The sequence below is a fragment of the Chlamydotis macqueenii genome, chromosome 1 (assembly GCF_036417535.1).
Source record: "Chlamydotis macqueenii isolate bChlMac1 chromosome 1, bChlMac1.mat, whole genome shotgun sequence".
NCBI classification, from domain to species: domain Eukaryota; kingdom Metazoa; phylum Chordata; class Aves; order Otidiformes; family Otididae; genus Chlamydotis; species Chlamydotis macqueenii.
In genome coordinates, this window is record NC_141556.1 from 68,377,630 (window position 1) to 68,394,242 (window position 16,613).

Here is a 16,613-nt window from a genome sequence, read left to right on the forward strand (position 1 = left end):
TGCCGCCGGCGAGGGACTGCCTGGGGAAAGGCAGGGTGCCGGGGCTCCCAAAATTCGCAGTGGCAGCAGCAAGAAAAGCAGGAAGAGCTGATGAAATGTCCTGTGGGCCCACGAGGTATTTACTGAGGAAACGTGCTTGGTGGCGTTCAAGTGGGGCTGTTACAGTTTGTGTCACGTGCTGACGATGAGCTGCATTGCTGCGGCTGATGTCATGGCAGGTAATGACAGCGGTGTTTGGTGGCTGGGTGACAGAAGGTGTAAAGGCTCCTTTCAAGTGCAGGAGAGGTGGTGTAAGGGGCCCTGCAGCTGGGACAGGGCAGAGGCCCCGGGAACAGCCTGTGCCGAGGGATGGGGGAGCTCCCCAGAATCCAGGGGGGACGACAGCAGCAGCAACCCCCTCCAGCAAGGATCCAGCCGGCAATGGAGTTGTTCAGTGCATGGCAGTTTGATGTTCCTTCCCCACTTGATTTTGAAAAATTACTTTGTGCAAAAGCGTGTGCTACATTTGGATGCCCTCAGCCCCTCCTTCTCCTGCAAGCAGAGGCCTGTGAAAGCACAGTCTTTCTGTGCAGAAAGTACCAGTGGGTTTTGTCAGCAGAAAAAGCGTCCTGGAAAAATACTCTGAGGAGCTCGAGTTTGAGAGGTGTGCATAAAACCAAGACTGTGGTACTGGTCCTTCACTGTGGCACTGCCTTCCCCCCTTAACACACAGCTCCTCGCTGCGACCGCTGCCACCCCCAGCCCGGGATGTGCCAGGCTCTTGCGAAGTATCAGCCGACTCAGGCCAGGCTGCTGAAAAGCTGCTGCTTTTGTGCCTGGTCCCAATTGCAAACAGCTGCTGTAAATCCAGGGCTGATTTTCCTACTATTTTGTAGGATGAAGTCATCCTCGTCTGGTCACGCTCGAAAGTGTAGTCATCTGTCTGCTCCGTCCCCAGGCGTGAGTCAAGGGAGGGCACGTGTACACAGTGCTGTGCGAGGTCTGTGTCTCTGCCTGCGGCTCAGATGCTTCAGTGCCCACCGCAGCGTTCGGGGAGGGTACAGGGTTACCTCAGCCTGCAGTGGGGTATTTTTGGAGCCTGTAAGGAGAGATTCGGGTCCCTCAGTTCCCTCTCCACCTGCCTGGGAGGAAACCAGCTGTAAGTTTAAGGCTTGTGAAGCTCCAACTTGTGTGGCAGCCAGACGTGGCCGGGTGGGTCCGATGGCCACCCCTGCAGAGCACTGCTTGTGACATTGGTCCCGTTGAGTCTTGCCTTAATAGAATAAACTATGATGCCTGCGGTTTGCCTGCTTAGAGGGGTGGATGGGACCTTGCAGGAGGTACAGCTGTGATTTATAGTGCCGTATCAGATGGCAGCGGGACGGCTGCTCGGCTGGAAGTGAGAGATGGCTCCTCTCACAGCTGCTCTGCTGATCTGGCCTCAGATCTCTGCTTTTGCTGACCTGTTTTCATCTGCTGTGCCCAGCACATGCCTGAAGAAGTTGAAAGCTGGAGCAGCTGCTCTTCCCAGGGATTTTTCTCTTGGTGTAGGACCGTGAGCCGCTATCTCTGCCAGGCAGGCAGAGCAGGCGGTGGAATTTGCTTAACCCCGTGTCAGAGACAAGAAACAGGTAGGTGTGCTTGGGGTCTGCTTTGCTGGAAAAAAAAATAAAAGCAGCAAAGCCATACCTGGGCACAGCTCATCCCACTGTGGAGCACAGCACCAAGGGAAGAAAAGGGTAAACCTTCACCCTTATTTTTTTGACTTAAGAAATAATCCAGTCCCACCCCTGTCCTAGTGCCTTTGGTTATAACCTGTGCACAAACTCACTGAGCCAACCAAGCCGGGTAAAATTCACGTCTTCCCTCTTTCAGCACAGGGCTCTACAGGACCATGTTTGCTGTGGATTAATGCACCTGAAATCAAACATGGCTTGTATGCAGCAGGGCGATGCATATTTATAGATCTTTTTTTTTTAAGCTGAGTGGAGATGGGACTGCTAATCCTTTCTGACAAGGAGGTCGCCCTTGAGAGCAGTGCCCCAGGAGGGCAGGCACCCAGGGGGCATGGAGCTGGGGGAGCTGTGCCAGCCGGCGGGGGATGCTCTGAGCCGGTGGCTCCTCCATCTGCGAGTGGCTCCTGAGCTCCTCGGCCTTGACAGAAGCCCCTTTTCACTCCATGCTGCCTTCATCTTCCTCAGCTGCTTCTAGCTCTGATAAGGTCACTGCATTTGAAGCCTGGAAACCATCTCCACCTCCAGATTTACTTCCAGTACCAGAGTTGTTCCTCTCTGCCATGAACACCCCCTCCTCCAAAGCAAAACCCACCACAGCAGGAGCTGCACTATCCCAAAAAGTCCCCATCAGGACCTGGTTGTGACTGGCACTGTCTCCTCGGTGTCTGGTGACACTGGTGGCAGGAGAGGCAGCATCTGTACTGACCCTAGCATGTCTGGGGTGCGTTTGCGGGCTCCTGCTTATGGGGGGAAGGGGACAACCCTGGCCTGAGGATGAAGGCCTTTCCCATAAAACTGCCCATTGCAGGAGCTGCATGTGGGTCGAACCTCGGTGCCGGTGGCTGCAGGAGCAGGTGGCTTGGACTTGGTGGGGACCCTCACAGCTGCATATGGCCAGCATGCATGGAGGACAGCGTTGTGGGCAGTGCTGCTTCTCAGGCAGTGAGGACAGTGTGGGCACTTGCCCTGTAGGAGTGTGATGAGCCACGCAGCTCTCGGGGGCCCTGGAGAGGTGCAGGGGGCTCCTGAACTGTCCCACCTGGTAGAGGAGACCAGGGCAAGGTTCTCCCTTGCTAGCCTGCTCCCTTGGTGCCACGGGTGCTGAGGTGGCTACAGATGGGGACAGCGCAGAGGTCAAGGTGAGACCCTATTTCCTTCTGTAGCTGTGAGCTATGGCATCCCTACCCTGGCACGTACCCCACCAGTGCTGGGACCCTCACCCTGCCTCAGAGGTGACCAGAGAGCCATGGGCTGTGTGGTGCAGCCGACTGGTTCACAGCGCACGTGCTATGTGGCCAGAGGCTCATCTTCCCGTAGCTCTGGTAAAAACAACGGTGCAGCGACCAGGAGCACTTCTTGGTGTCCCCATGAGTTGCTGGCACATCTCTGATGGCCAGGCCACCGCAGCTCTGTTTGCAGTCCCTCCACCCCCACCCTGTCCCCACAGCTTTGGCGGGGAAAGTGGTTTCTGGGATGTAGTGTAGGGCTGTGATTAGCACCAAACATGACATGCTGAAGCTTAAGTATCTATTTAAAATATGCCATATATTTGTTTTCAATGAGATGGTATGGAGCAGTTCATACAAAAAAAAAGGAAAAATGGGTGCTCCTCACCCATTGTCCATAAAGCTCGGTAAGAAAGGGCCCGTGCCCACCAGCTGGGAATGCCAGGCTTAGGGCAGGGGGTTGCTCACCCTGGGACAACCAAGGGCAGCGTCAAAGCAGGGCAGTGCTGCTCAGAAGGGAAAAGTGCTCATTTCTTAGCTGCTTCTGCAGTGACATTACCAGGCAAGGGGGAACACATCCCTTCTTTTGGTGGGTGTCATACATGACCCCTTCCCAGAGGTGAGTCCACATCTAGACAAGAATCTGGATGCTGTGCTAGCAGTGTTAGAAGGGGGTCTCCTTGGCAGAGCTGGCATAGCCGCAGCTAATTAGTCAAGCTGTGCTGCTTCTCATTGTCCGGTTGCATTTCACATTAGTGCAGTTCGGATTAGGCAACATGTCCTGCCCCTGGGGTCCTGGTTGAGGACCACTCCCAACACCGGGAAATGCTGCCTCCCTGCTGGGAACCACTAAGGGCCCTGTTCTGGCAGGGCTGTGCCTGGACTGCTCTGATCCCGAGTGCTCAAAATCGCAGCGGCTCCTACCAAGGGCCAGGCAGGCAGCATCCCCTGCCCCTCCTGCTCTCCTGAGGCCAGATCTCCCTCACCCAGCCCTCTGCCTCCTTTGGCCAGCTACCCCAAAGTGGCTCGGAGGGAGGCAGGGTGATGGTGAAATCCAAGCCATGTCCACGACCTTGGCCATCCTGGCTGGGAGCTGATGGCCAGGAGGAGCAGCTCAGTAGGTGGTGTGGCCGGAGCCGATCCTGCCAGTCCTCACACAGGCCTTTTGCCACCGTCTTTCGAGGAGGGAGCAGCTTCCACCATCAGCACCACACTGGATCTACGCTGCATCGTTAACACTTTGTCTCCCCAGGGAGTCGCAGCAGGCATCTCAGAATGGCCTGCGCCCCCATCTTCTCCTCGCCTGCCACTCTGGCCAGCGGCAACCCCATCCTCCTGGGTCTCTGCCACGTAAGGCGCATTGCAGGCAGCATCACCGTTGCAGGTAGCGTCACCGCAGGAGCAGCGCCAGGGGCAGGAGGAGCAGCGTTGGTGAGATGGAGACCTCAGCAGCGCCACCGCAGTCTTGGGCATTTTCCTGGGAGACGGGAGAGAAGGTGTCAGCTTGCTTACTGCTGGGTGGCTGCCGACAGAGGGAAGGAAGCCCGGCCCCTCACCTTTGGAAGGGGGAGCAATGGCTGTGGCCAAAAGGAAGGATCACCAGGGGCAAAGGAAGGGCCTGGTTTGATGCCCATGGGCCATGGTGGCCACCTGTGAGCTAGGAAGCCACTGGCCTCCTCGGCTTTCACCATGCTCTGCCCCACACGCTGAAACCGATCCCTCAGCTTCAGAGGCTGCAGCAGGATCAGTGCCCACCTGCATGTCCCTCCCATGAGCACGTCACTGTGCCTGTTCCTGTCCCCGCAGGGCTGGGATAGGGAGTGGGGCTGCCTTGTATGCTGCGTGAAGGTGCCCAGACCAAAGTCCTGTCAGAGCTGCCTGGCTGTACCAAGCCCAGGTCGCACAGGCTGGTTACAGGAATTGGAGCTCTTCCAGCAGGTGAACCCCAGGAAAAAACCCAGCAACTCTGTGATGTCTGAGCTCAAGCCCTTCCCAGGTGTCACTAGCGTGACCATCCTCCTGCTAGGAAGCCTCTTGGGAAGTCACATGGCTGTGTCTGGGTCCAGCCAGCGGGATGGGCACGCAATACACACAACGCAGGGCTGCGAGAGATGTGTGTACACGGGTACAGGCAGGCCCACGGTGAAACCCGGTTGTGCGCTCTTCCACCCTCCCATGCTGCCTCGGGGTACCTCAGGGTGAAACGCGTGGCACGAGTCCGGCCGCCGCCTCAGCTTCTGGGACCGCATCCGTTCACACTTCACTGAAGCGTTATGTGCGAGGCTGTTAAGGACACCGGCAGTGGCACGCAGGGAAAGGGGGATGAGCGCCGTACAAGTCCACGGGGCCCTGATGAAAGTTGTCTAGTTGTCTAACCAACTGCACAGTCTGGGAGACAGAGCAGGGAGGACGAGGGAAGGAGACACCCCCAAGGAAGGTTGCAAAGAACGATGGGCAGCTGAAAGTGGCCAAAATGCATAGAGAGGGCTCAGCTTCATGGTGACAAGCTGCACCACATCACTTGTCCTACGAGGAGCAAGGCATGAAGACCCAGCAGGGATGGGTTACAGAAGCACCTGGGAGCACTGTTGGGGAGCCAGCCCAGCTGCGCCCACTCCACCACTGACTCTCCTGGCCTGACCCACCCTCACCCTCATACAGGGCATCTGACAATCTGGTGGAGGCTGGCTTCTTCTTGCGGAGCTGGAAGGCAGAACCGTTACCTCCTCTCCACCGCATCACAACTCTACCTGCTCCATGACTGCTGTCCCACAAGTCGAGCCATGCCCTCCACTCCCATGGCAATTGCCAGAGGAGCTGGTTTTCCACCCTAGCAAACACAGAGATGAAAGGGCCTGTGGAGCTGTGCGTCCCTGCTGCGCATGGAAGGATATATTTGACCTCTTTCGCATTCAGGAGGACGGGTGGGAAGATGCTGCAGTCGCAGGTGGCATCCATGACGAGGAGCAGGAGGTTACTGCTGGCAATCTGCTGCGCCACAAACATCCTGTGAAGAAAAGAGCTGGTGGGAGAAAGCACATCCCTCCCCCGCAAAACAAAAGCAGCAGCCCCAGCATAATCTGGCCCATAGCAAAAAAAATCCCAAGAAAACAGAGATTATTCAAAATGAAATGTCAGCAGGAAGCGGGACAGACAGTGGGCAGCTGTGTGCAAGGGGGAGGTGGCGTTAGCACACGTTTTTGGCCTCAGAAAGCTCTGAACTGGCTCAGACTTACAACTCCATGTTAGGCACAAAAGCCCAAATTAAACCCCAAACCCAACCAACCAAAAATACCAGCCAACAAATGAAACCCAACGCAAGCCCTCCCCAAATGGGGCAGCCATGTCACAGCAGATGACACCTGAGCAGGCCTGGTTTCATCCAGAGGTGTGCCAATGCCCCTTCTATGTATATTTATGCATGTGCTACGCAGTCCTGTAACAGGCAGAGTTTTGCTAAATTTCCTGCTACTGGAGTGAGAAATGGAGGATCCCAGTAGCATCGCACACTACACTGGTGTGATGGGACTGACCAACTAGTGTTTGGTCTTGCCTACTGCCACGAAAAACGTGTAGCTTCACTTTGCAGCCACAAGTTTGCCTGTCTCTTCCCCGCCCTGTTGGACAAGCAGACTACGGAAAAGGGCCAGTGACGAGGGCAGGCATGTGTCTGGATGTAAGCATTTGCCCGAGGACACGCACGTGAGGGCTGGCGGAAGCGCCGCTGCCCGGTTGTGCAGGCGGCGGATGGCTTGTGTGGGCAGAGCAGGATGAGGGCAGGCACGTGTTTCGGCTGGGTGCAGGGTTTTGTGCATGTGCACGTGCACACGTGTGGGTGGCTCAGCCGTGTCTCTGTACTCACGAGGCTGCCTGTGCCTGTGGGTTTGCACACTGGCACGTGCACGTCTATGGCACCCCTGGGCGAGCACAGGGAGGGGCAGGGGGTGCGTGTCGCACACCGGTGTCACCCCAAGGTGCTGTACGTGTCTGGGCATCTCACCAGCCTGTGCCACTCCCCTGTCTGATGCCTTGCAGGCATCAGATGCCCTTTGCCAGCGCAGAGTGAGCGAAAGCAAGGCTGAGCTGCCCACCACGCCCTGCTCCACTGCTTGCAGGCAGGTTGTGCTGCTGTACAGCCCTGGCAAGGAGCCTGCAGGCTGGCCTGGCACCGTTGGGCGCAGGGAAGGCCAGGGACAGTGGGCTTGGCATGCCGGCGCTGGTGGCAAGGCTATGATGCTGCAGCTGGTAAGTGGCTCTGTGCACTCCTGGTCCTGCTAACCACCTCCCAGCCAAGGGAGAGCGCTTGTGGATTAGAAATACAGGTTTGTGAAGAGGTGGCCACTGCACCAACCTACCACCACCAACCGACCACCCTGTCTCCCTGGGTATTCACCACCTCGCCTCGACACCTTCTGGCCTCCGGGGATTTCTGTATCTACTTTTAGAGGTGCTGAATGTCACACTGCAGCAGTGACCATTTCATTATTATTCCTGGCTGATGACTGCTTTGGGAGCTTTGATAAGCAGATTTTAACCCATGCACAAATTCAGTAACCACGACGGAGGTGCCCCATGCACCAATCCACAAGCCAACTTTTTGCCCAGCATGGAGCCCCTAGCCCACCCTCGCTCCACTGGGAACCACTTGGGCTTGCGAAATGCGATGGGGAAAGCCTGCACGCCCCAGTGGGCCACTGGCTAAGCTCAGCAGAGCCGTGTTGGGGTTGGTGTCTCTCACAGAATCACAGAATCACAGAATTATTATCAAGATTGGAAAAGACCTAAAAGATCATCCAGTCCAACCATCACCAATACTTCTCAGCTAAATCATATCCCTCAACACTATTAATATCCAAACGTTTCTTGAACACCCCCATGGTCGGTGACTCCACCACCTCCCTGGGCAGTGCATTCCAGTGCCTGACTACCCTTTCTGAGAAGTAATATTTCCTAATGTCCAGCCTGAATCTCCCCTGGAGCAGCTTGAAACCATTGCCTCTAGTTCTATCACTGTCTACACGAGAGAAAAGGCCGACCCCTAGCTCACTACAACCTCCCTTCAGGAAGTTATAGAGAGCTATAAGGTCTCCCCTGAGCCTCCTCTTCTCCAGACTGAACAATCCCAGCTCCCTCAGCCGCTCCTCATAAGGCCTGTGCTCCAGACCCCTCACCAGCTTCGTAGCCCTCCTGTGAACGCGTTCCAGGGCCTCCATGTCTTTCTTGCAGTGAGGGGCCCAAAACTGAACACAGTACTCGAGGTGAGGCCTCACCAGTGCCGAGTACAGGGGGACAATTACCTCCCTGTTCCTGCTAGTAACACTGTTTTTGATGCAAGCCAAGATGCCGTTGGCCTTCTTGGCCACCCGGGCACAGTGTCGGCTCATGCTCAGCCGAGCATCAATCAGTACCCCCAGGTCCGTTTCCTCCACACAGTCCTCCAGCCACTCCGCCCCAAGCCTATAGCGCTGCCTGGGGTTGTTGTGGCCGAAGTGCAGGACTTGGCATTTGGTCTTGTTGAACCTCATCCCATTGGCTTCAGCCCAGCTCTCCAGCCTGTCCAGATCCCTCTGGAGGGCCTCGCTACCCCCAGGCAGATCCACACTCCCAGCCAATCTGGTGTCATCTGCGAACTTACTGAGGGTGCACTCAATGCCCTCATGCAGATCATCAATAAAGATATTGAAGAGGACAGGCCCCAGCACCGACCCCTGGGGAACACCACTTGTGACCGGTAGCCAGCTGGATTTAACTCCATTCACCACCACTCTCTGAGCCCGGCCCTCCAGCCAGCTCCTTACCCAGCCAAGAGTGTACCCATCCAAGCCATGGGCTGCCAGCTTCTGCAGGAGAATACTGTGGGAGACAGTGTCAAAGGCTTTGCTGAAGTCTAGGTAGACCACATCAACAGCCTTTCCCTCATCCAGCAGATGGGTCACTTGATCATAAAAGGAGATCAGGTTGGTCAAACAGGACCTGCCCTTCATGAACCCATGCTGGCTAGGCCTGATCCCCCAGCCATCCCGCACATGCCGCATGATCTCCCTCAAGACTATCTGTTCCATAACCTTCCCTGTAAGGGAGGTCAGGCTAACAGGCCTGTAGTTCCCCGGATCCTCCTTACAACCTTTCTTGTAAATGGGAGTCACGTTGGCAATCCTCCCGTCTTCCGGGACCTCACCAGTCAACAAGGAGCGCTGATAGATGATGGAAAGCGGCTCGGCTATCACCTCCGCCAGTTCCCTCAGCACTCTTGGGTGGATCTCATCCGGCCCCATGGACTTGTGGCAGTCCAGTTGGAGTAGTAAGTCTCTGACCGTTTCTTCCAGAATCACAGGGAGGGTTAGCGTGCTCCCCAGCCGAGACTACCAGGTCAGAGAGAGGAGTACCCTGAGGATAACTGGTCTGACCTTTAAAGACAGACGTAAAGAAGGCATTCAGAACCTCCACCTTTTCCTTATCCTCAGTGGTCACATTCCCAGCCTCATCCAGCAAAGAGTGAATATTCTCCTTTGTCCTCCTCTTACTGTTAATGTATTTATAAAAGAGTTTCTTATTCCTTTTCACCCCAGTGGCCAGGTTAAATTCAAGCTGGGCTTTTGCCTTTCTGATTTCACCTCTACACATCCTAACGACTTCCTTGTATTCATTCTCAGTTGCCCGTCCCTCCTTCCACAGGCGGTAGATTCTCTTTTTCTCCCGGAGCCTCAAGAATAGCTCCCGAACGCCAGCATGAAAGATGCACAAGAGATGCGCCTGGGATCCAGAGGCTGCAGCTGCGCCTGTAACTATGAAGGAGCCCAAGACTCAGTGGCTGCTGCTGATGGTGCTGGTGAGGTGCTGCCCCCAGCAAGGAGGGGTCAGCCCCAGGCTGTGTTGGCGGCAGAGATCTCTGCAGTGACAGCTTAACGTGCAAACAGGTCGGTCTGGGGCACTGAGCTCCTCTGGCTCTGCCCAGAGCTTATTGCCCCTATACAATACCTTGTTGTCACCAAATCTGCAATCTCTCTAAAACAATGTTTGGCAAGGCCTGGGTTTCCTAAAGTCATGCTGACTAATGCAGGCTGTTTTCCTAACCTTTAAGTCTTTCCGGCAGTTGATTTTAGACTGAAGTCAGACTAAGTAGGACTGGGTTTTTGTGTTTGTGTTGGTTTTTTTTTTTTTTTTTTTCAAGAGGGATTCCCGTCAGATCTGTTTGGACACCTCCTATTAGGAAAAGCTGGATCAGTGGAAATTCTTCTTTCTGTCACCTTTCTGCAAATGATTGCTGATGGCACTATGCAACTGCTGAAAATGGCCTCTTTTCACAATGACTTTTCTGTTACTTCAGACTGTTCATTCTCTTAAAATGAAAATGGAAAATAAAAAAGTAGACCTGTGTTTTCATTTCTTTCAGTTTAACACTTCTTTTTTTCCCCTCTCCCTGCTTTTTTTTTTCTCCTGTAGTAAAACAGAAAAGAGGAAAAATAGGACAAGGAAAGCTGAAAGTACTGCAAAAAGGAAATTTTTTTTAAGGAGAAAACTTTCGACAGAAATGTGGAAAAAAAAAAAACAAAACAGAAAAAGTTCCTTTCTGGAAAAAAGTTCCTTTATCATACTTGGTGAATGAGACGCTCAGCGTGACCCAGCAATGTGCACTTGCAGCCCAGAAAGCCACTGCATTCAGCTCTGGAGCCCCTAACACAAGAAGGACGTGAACCTGTTGGAGCAAGTCCAGAGAAGGGCCATGAAGATGACCAGAGGGCTGGAGCACCTGTGCTGTGAGGACAGGCTGAGAGAGTTGGGGCTGTTCAGTCTGGAGAAGAGGAGGCTCCGGGGAGACCTGATAGCAACCTTCCAGTACCTAAAGGGGGCCTACAGGAAAGACAGGGAGAAAGCTTTTGGCAGGGCCTGTTGTGATAGTACGCGAGCTAATGGTTTTAAAATAGAAGAAGGTAGATTCAGACTGAACATAAGGAAGAATTTTTTTTTTACACTGAGGGTGGTGGAACCCTGGCACAGGTTGCCCAGAAAGGTGGTGGATGCCCCATCCCTGGAAACATCCAAGGCCAGGTTGGATGGGGCTCTGAGCAACCTGTTCTGGTTGGAGATGTCCCTGCTCCTTGCAGGGGTGGGGGTTGGACTAGATGACGTTTAAAGGTCCCTTCCAACCCAAACCATTCTATGATTCTATTAAATTGGTGGAATGGAAAGATATATATATTTTAAAGTGTTCTCTTCCTTGTTCTACAGCCACTTCTGCTTATTAACAGATGGTTTTAATCTTTTTTTCTCTTTTATCAATAATTCGTAACTCAATCATTTCACCTCTTCATTGTCCAGTGTGGCTGTTTAGCTCTGCTCTGCAGCCAGAGCTGCAGATGCAGTGTTGGCCACACAATGGGCACAGTGGCAGGCAACTCTTCTCAGGTTGTTGCTCTGTGACAAGGCTTGTGTGCCATCGTGACCCTGGAATAGGTTTGCAAGCCCTCAAATGAAAGGGAGGCTGCAATTCTTACTTTTGGCAATCCCCGCACTCGATCAGCCCGTTGGTCTCCTTGATGGTCGGCTCGTACACGAAGACGGGGTACTCGGTGTCACAGGGCTGCAAGGTGTCATGCTTCTTGTGCTTGTGAGCTGCAATGGTAAGGAGGCAAGGTGAGAAATGAAGGGCAGAGGATCATACAGGAGCGGTATGCACTGAGATGGAAGGATTTAAGACTGGCGATGTAGGCTGGAGGAGCAGCCCTGTGTCCCCTGTCTGACAATGGCCAAGAGCAGGTGCCTACCAGAGAAGGAGGAGGAGATGCTGCAGAAAGCAGCCAGGCAGTGATCCCTGCTCCCACTAGGTGGTGTGGGAAAACCGGCCTATGTGAGAAATGTGCCCAGTATTCCCACTGCCTCCCCAAAGCAAGCCTGGACCCTGCCCTGCTGAAGCCACAGTGCATTTGGGCACTGGTACCCCGTGTTCAAAGGAGGGGGAGTCTACTGAACCAGTGACATTAATAAAGTCCCTCCTGCCTAACCAGCCCTGGTTCATGCCCTTTTTTAAGCATTCAGATCTGTGACTAGGCTCATCCTCAGTGCCTGTGCTGAGGGATCTGCCCCTACGGGACCCTGCAGGGTCTGTGGTGGGGTTCCCACAGCAGGCAATTTGAGGGGTTGAATACGCGTCACAGAAAACATTGCCAGCAAACAGAGCTGGCCTGAGACCACAGGGAAGCAGACGACGGCTCTCAAGGACCAGCAGACACCTGGCTAAACGCGTGGCAGTGGCTTCTGGAGGGAGCCACCCACCGCTGAGGCTGGGAGCAGCTGCTCCATCACTCATCAGTCACACTCTGTGGGACTCCTAAACTAATTTGGGGATGAAGGGGAGCTGAAATGCCTTACTAAGCCTCCCTTGAGAAGCAAGGGCATCCTTTCTAGGAGTTCAGCAAAGTCTGCCTTGCCTGAAACTACTGCCTTGGGCCCTTCTGGCAATTATTTTCTGCAGTCAGAGGTAGCAAAGCCAGCTCCTGTCTCTGTAAGACACGGGGGAACATTGCCGGTGGAAATGTGAGGCTTTGTTGCTAGGGGAGAGGTGGTTGCGGCTCAAGCCAACAACAAGTATGAGAAATGGTTTCTACATCAGCTTTGGGTCTGAGCACAAAAGACTCGCTCCGCAGCCCTCCACCCACGCAGTGGCCGCAGGCAGCCATGCCAGGGGGACGGACAGAGAAGAGTCCTTCTGGTGTGGAGGATGACCAGCTTATCCCTTGAAGCAGCGGCACTGAAGATTTATAGAAAAATGCAGCAATGTGGGTTTTAATGAGTAAATGTATGGTAAGAAGGCACCAAGAGGGCATCCATGATCCTGATGGGTGATTTGCATCATGGTAAACCCTCACTGAGAGCTATGGTCTCCTCTCCCCTGACACTGCTGGAGCACACAGAGAGAGGCAGGCACCATCCCGCAGACCCTGCCATCTAAACAATGTGGATTACGTGACAGAGAGAAAAGCTGGATGATTTCCTCTGATTTTTTTTCTCTCAGCCACGGTGATCCAGCAACACAAGACATCCATTAAGAGCGAGGAGCCTGCAGCTCAATCTCCTCTCCAATGCCTTCCCCAGGAGAATATGACGGGTACTCAAACACCTCCCTGCAGTCCAGAGTCCCCTATCGTTGTGCCTTGTGCTTTTCTTCTGAACTCTCAAATGTCACTCACAAGGCAGCCTCCTACTTAAATCCTCCCAGATGCCGGGACCCACCTTTCAGTATCGTGGTTAGGACCATTTTGCACAGATCCAAAAGCACACAGGGCTTGATTTCAGCATGATGCCTTGTTCTGTATTCACTCTGGATTAACAATAAATTAACCAACTAAACTCATCGTTTCAGGCAGCAACTCTGCCACCAGCCAGGAGCTGCCTGGCTGTGCTCTGTCACCATGTGCCATCCCTCTGTGCAAACCCCACACTGCGGAAGCATGGAAAAGTCTCTCCCAGTTTTGCTAATGGAGAATGGCTCTGACGTGTCCCTGTCACAGGGACAAATAGTCCTGAGGACATTTGGGCTGAGCAGTAGAAGACCCTATTAAGGAGGTGGATTTCAAAGGCTTCGGCATTTCTAACGAAACACGCAGAATATCCCCATTTATGCTGAAAGGAGAGAAAATGCAAACCCTTTCCAGCTCAGACCAGCTCCAGGGCTGGGAACCATATTCTGGCCAGTGAAGTCCCTGGTGGACTGAAGGAGTTTGAGGAACAGAATGGGAGCCTTTTCCTTCAGCCTTAACTCCCTGTACTAGTGGTGGGAAAACAGCTCCAAACTCCAAAACAGGTGGCCAGATTATTGCAGTCTGGACCAGGGACTTTAAAGTTGGACTTTAAAAAAAGACTAAGACACTAAAGACTTCTTAGGGACCACGCATTTGTCCCTCAGCCACAAATCAATAAAGTCCCATTGTATTACCCCTAGATTCGCAGCACTGGGTGACTGGGGCTGTCACCACAGCACAGTTGTTGGCGATAAGACTGTGCCAGTTCTTGGTCAGAAGAATAGTGCTGATGAACACAAAGGTGACCTGATAAAGCTGAGGCACAACTGCTTGCAAGAATTTAGTGTACTGCTCATGTCATGAGTGGCAAAGGGTCCTGACATAGTAGAGACTTCATCCAGGTCCTCATTTTTCCCCTATCTCTGGCAAAGAATGACATGCTCCATTAGCTCCAGCTTCCTGATGTAGTGTCATCAAAGTCAATGGAGTTAAAGTCATATAAAAAAATGAGTGGTGTGAAGGATGGGGTGCAGGCAGAGGGTGAATCAGACCATCAGCTTGGAAAATATCAGATGGGAGGAGATTTGAGGCCTCCCAGCCTTAGCCAGTGTTGAATCAGGACCATTGTGCTGGACTTGGTAGGCTTGGAGAACTGGGCCTCAAGGGGAAAGCAACTAAAGAGACTGCACGAGCCACCTCCAGGATAAACCTGGCCAGCACTGCTTGCTGGCCTGACCTGCACCCATGGGCAAGAGCTGTACCTCAGCTCTGGCCACAGAACTAGAGAGGCAACACTTGAGCAGTAATCCTGGGCCGAACTATGCCATGGTGGCACTCACAGGAGCAGCCTGTGCATCTGAAAGTCAGCGGTGGGAAGTGCACCAGGTTTAGTCCCTTCAGGGGCACTTTTGACACTGGCAGTATGGGCTAAGTCACTCAGAGAAGCTGCATTTCTGTCAGAGTCTTTCACGACTGGCTGCAATTTGACTTGCTCCGGGTTAACTTCATCACGTGCACCAAGCTGTATTTCTAAACTCTGCTAAATTGGCACAAGTTCCCTCCACAGACAATCTTAAATCAGTTTCTTGGCAGAGGCTAAACGAAAAGAAGCCACTTTAAAATCTCCTAACTTCTGCACAGAGACAAGACCTATGACAGAGATTACGCTTAAGCCTACTGCCACTTGATTTGCTTGGAAGCAATGCGGCTGCAGCAGTACTGAGAAGTTCAGAGGAGACCAATAGCGTCTACAGCATCAGCAAAACATTTGGGCTGAGCCTCTACATGCACATGCTGGACATCAAAAGGCTATCAGTGCTCCGAGAGGCTGGTGGCCACGGATTAGTAAACAGTCAGAGGAGCTGATAACAAATTGTAAACTTTATAGCAAAGAGTGAGTTAATTCCAGGCTGTCATTGCTACCATCTGCACTTCCAGAAAGACTTTGTCAGACATTTGGCAACCAATCCTTCTGAGTAGCAAAGGCAGCTGCCGTGCCTTGTTATGAACTATACAGCCCAGATTGTGCACTCTTTCCCACCAGCATAAATCATGGATAATTGCACCCAAGCAAGTGGATTTACTCTGGGACACGAGGCAAAATCTGCCACTTAGTTACAAATATAAAATACAGAATTTAATCATTTATCTAGTAAAATATCCTCTGTGTACATTTCCATGCAGTCAAAAATAAACTTTTCTGAGCTACAGAATTCTAGAAATAGTCCTTTATAGGCTGCATGCCTTGGCTGGAAGTATTTTTGTCTTAATTAAAGACTTTCAAAACTGTGGTGATGTCCATAAAAGCAGAAGCCCTTACAAACACGGAGAGGAAGGAGATGCTGAGAGCTGTGAAAAATCTGTGGAAGCAAACATGTCTTCTCACCACCTCTGAAAAGCAGATTTGCATGATGAGTGCAGTCTGAATATATCACACCCATATTCCAACAGCAAGTCTTCCCTTCCCAGAAAGCATGAGAACTTGGGAAGCAGAAATAGGTTCAGTGCTGCAGAGCCTGAGGTGCACAGTCAAGCAAGGGTCAGCATTAAATCCCCAACCATTAATTCCCCTGCACACATCCCTAAACCAAGGTGTGCTCAATGTCTCTCTCACAAAATGTCTCCTTCTCTCCATACTTTTTGCATACACCAGCTTTGGCAGGCAGTCAAGAAAATGTTAACGTCTCTGGCAAAAATCTGCAGCCCATTCTTAACAACATGTGCAATCCATTTCTTCCAGCCCCAATAGTATTCTTCCATCCTGCTACTCCCTCCCCCACACATGGACACTTATTTTTTTCATCCATAGCCACACTCTCTTTCTCTTCCTCTTCCTCTTCTTCATACCGCAAGACACATTCCAACTGTCTCTGTTTCTCTATCTCTGTCTCACACATACGTCTTGCTGGGCAGAGAGCAAATCAGCAAATACAAGCTAGATATGGAAACAGGGAGATACAAAAACACAGCCACAGTCTGGACTCTGTCTTGGAGGGATTTTTAACTTGCCTGTAGGAGCGGATTTATGATCTAGAGCATATACTTATCAGTTGAACTGCTTGAAAGTAGTTCTGCATTATCCTGGAACTGGGCTGGGATTCGTCAGAAGGAGCTAAGCCATGGGGTGCGGAAAAGACGACTTAAGTTGCCTCTTAATATCTGAAGTCTACAAAACTTGTATAGTTTTTCCAGCAAGAAGGTATGGGTTGATCTTTTGGTTTTGGCACAACGCCTGAAAAGAGTGGGGCAGCTGGGAACTGAAGTGCCTTAAGGACATGCCACGGTACACAGGCTAGAGGCCCATCTATGCCACAGTAACGAGGGATGGCTTTGTCTGCATCTGCAGCCACTGAGGAGGCTGATGTGTCCCTTCTTTTACTGACTTCTCACTGATAGACCTTTAAGTGCCAGCTCTACCAGCTAAATGAACAACA

The 16,613-nt window shown here is 52.5% G+C and overlaps 1 protein-coding gene and 1 pseudogene across 2 annotated transcripts in view; one reads left to right on the forward strand and one right to left on the reverse strand.

Annotated features, from left to right (window-relative positions):
- Positions 1 to 4,331: 4,331 nt before the first annotated feature.
- CACNA2D4 (calcium voltage-gated channel auxiliary subunit alpha2delta 4) overlaps positions 4,332 to 16,613 on the reverse strand; it is a 131,966-nt gene continuing 119,684 nt past the window's right edge. Inside the window, exons 37-40 of one of the 2 annotated variants that reach the window (XM_086755663.1) lie at positions 11,437 to 11,554; positions 5,836 to 5,948; positions 5,134 to 5,216; positions 4,332 to 4,418 (exon numbers count right to left, since the gene is read on the reverse strand). In XM_086755663.1, coding sequence (XP_086611789.1) covers positions 4,332 to 4,418; positions 5,134 to 5,216; positions 5,836 to 5,948; positions 11,437 to 11,554 — 401 coding nt within the window. Of the gene's footprint in view, positions 4,419 to 5,133; positions 5,217 to 5,835; positions 5,949 to 11,432; positions 11,555 to 16,613 lie in introns of those variants that run through there. The other variant, XM_086755671.1, reaches the window with a different exon arrangement.
- LOC104482546 (uncharacterized) lies at positions 14,425 to 16,342 on the forward strand (annotated as a pseudogene).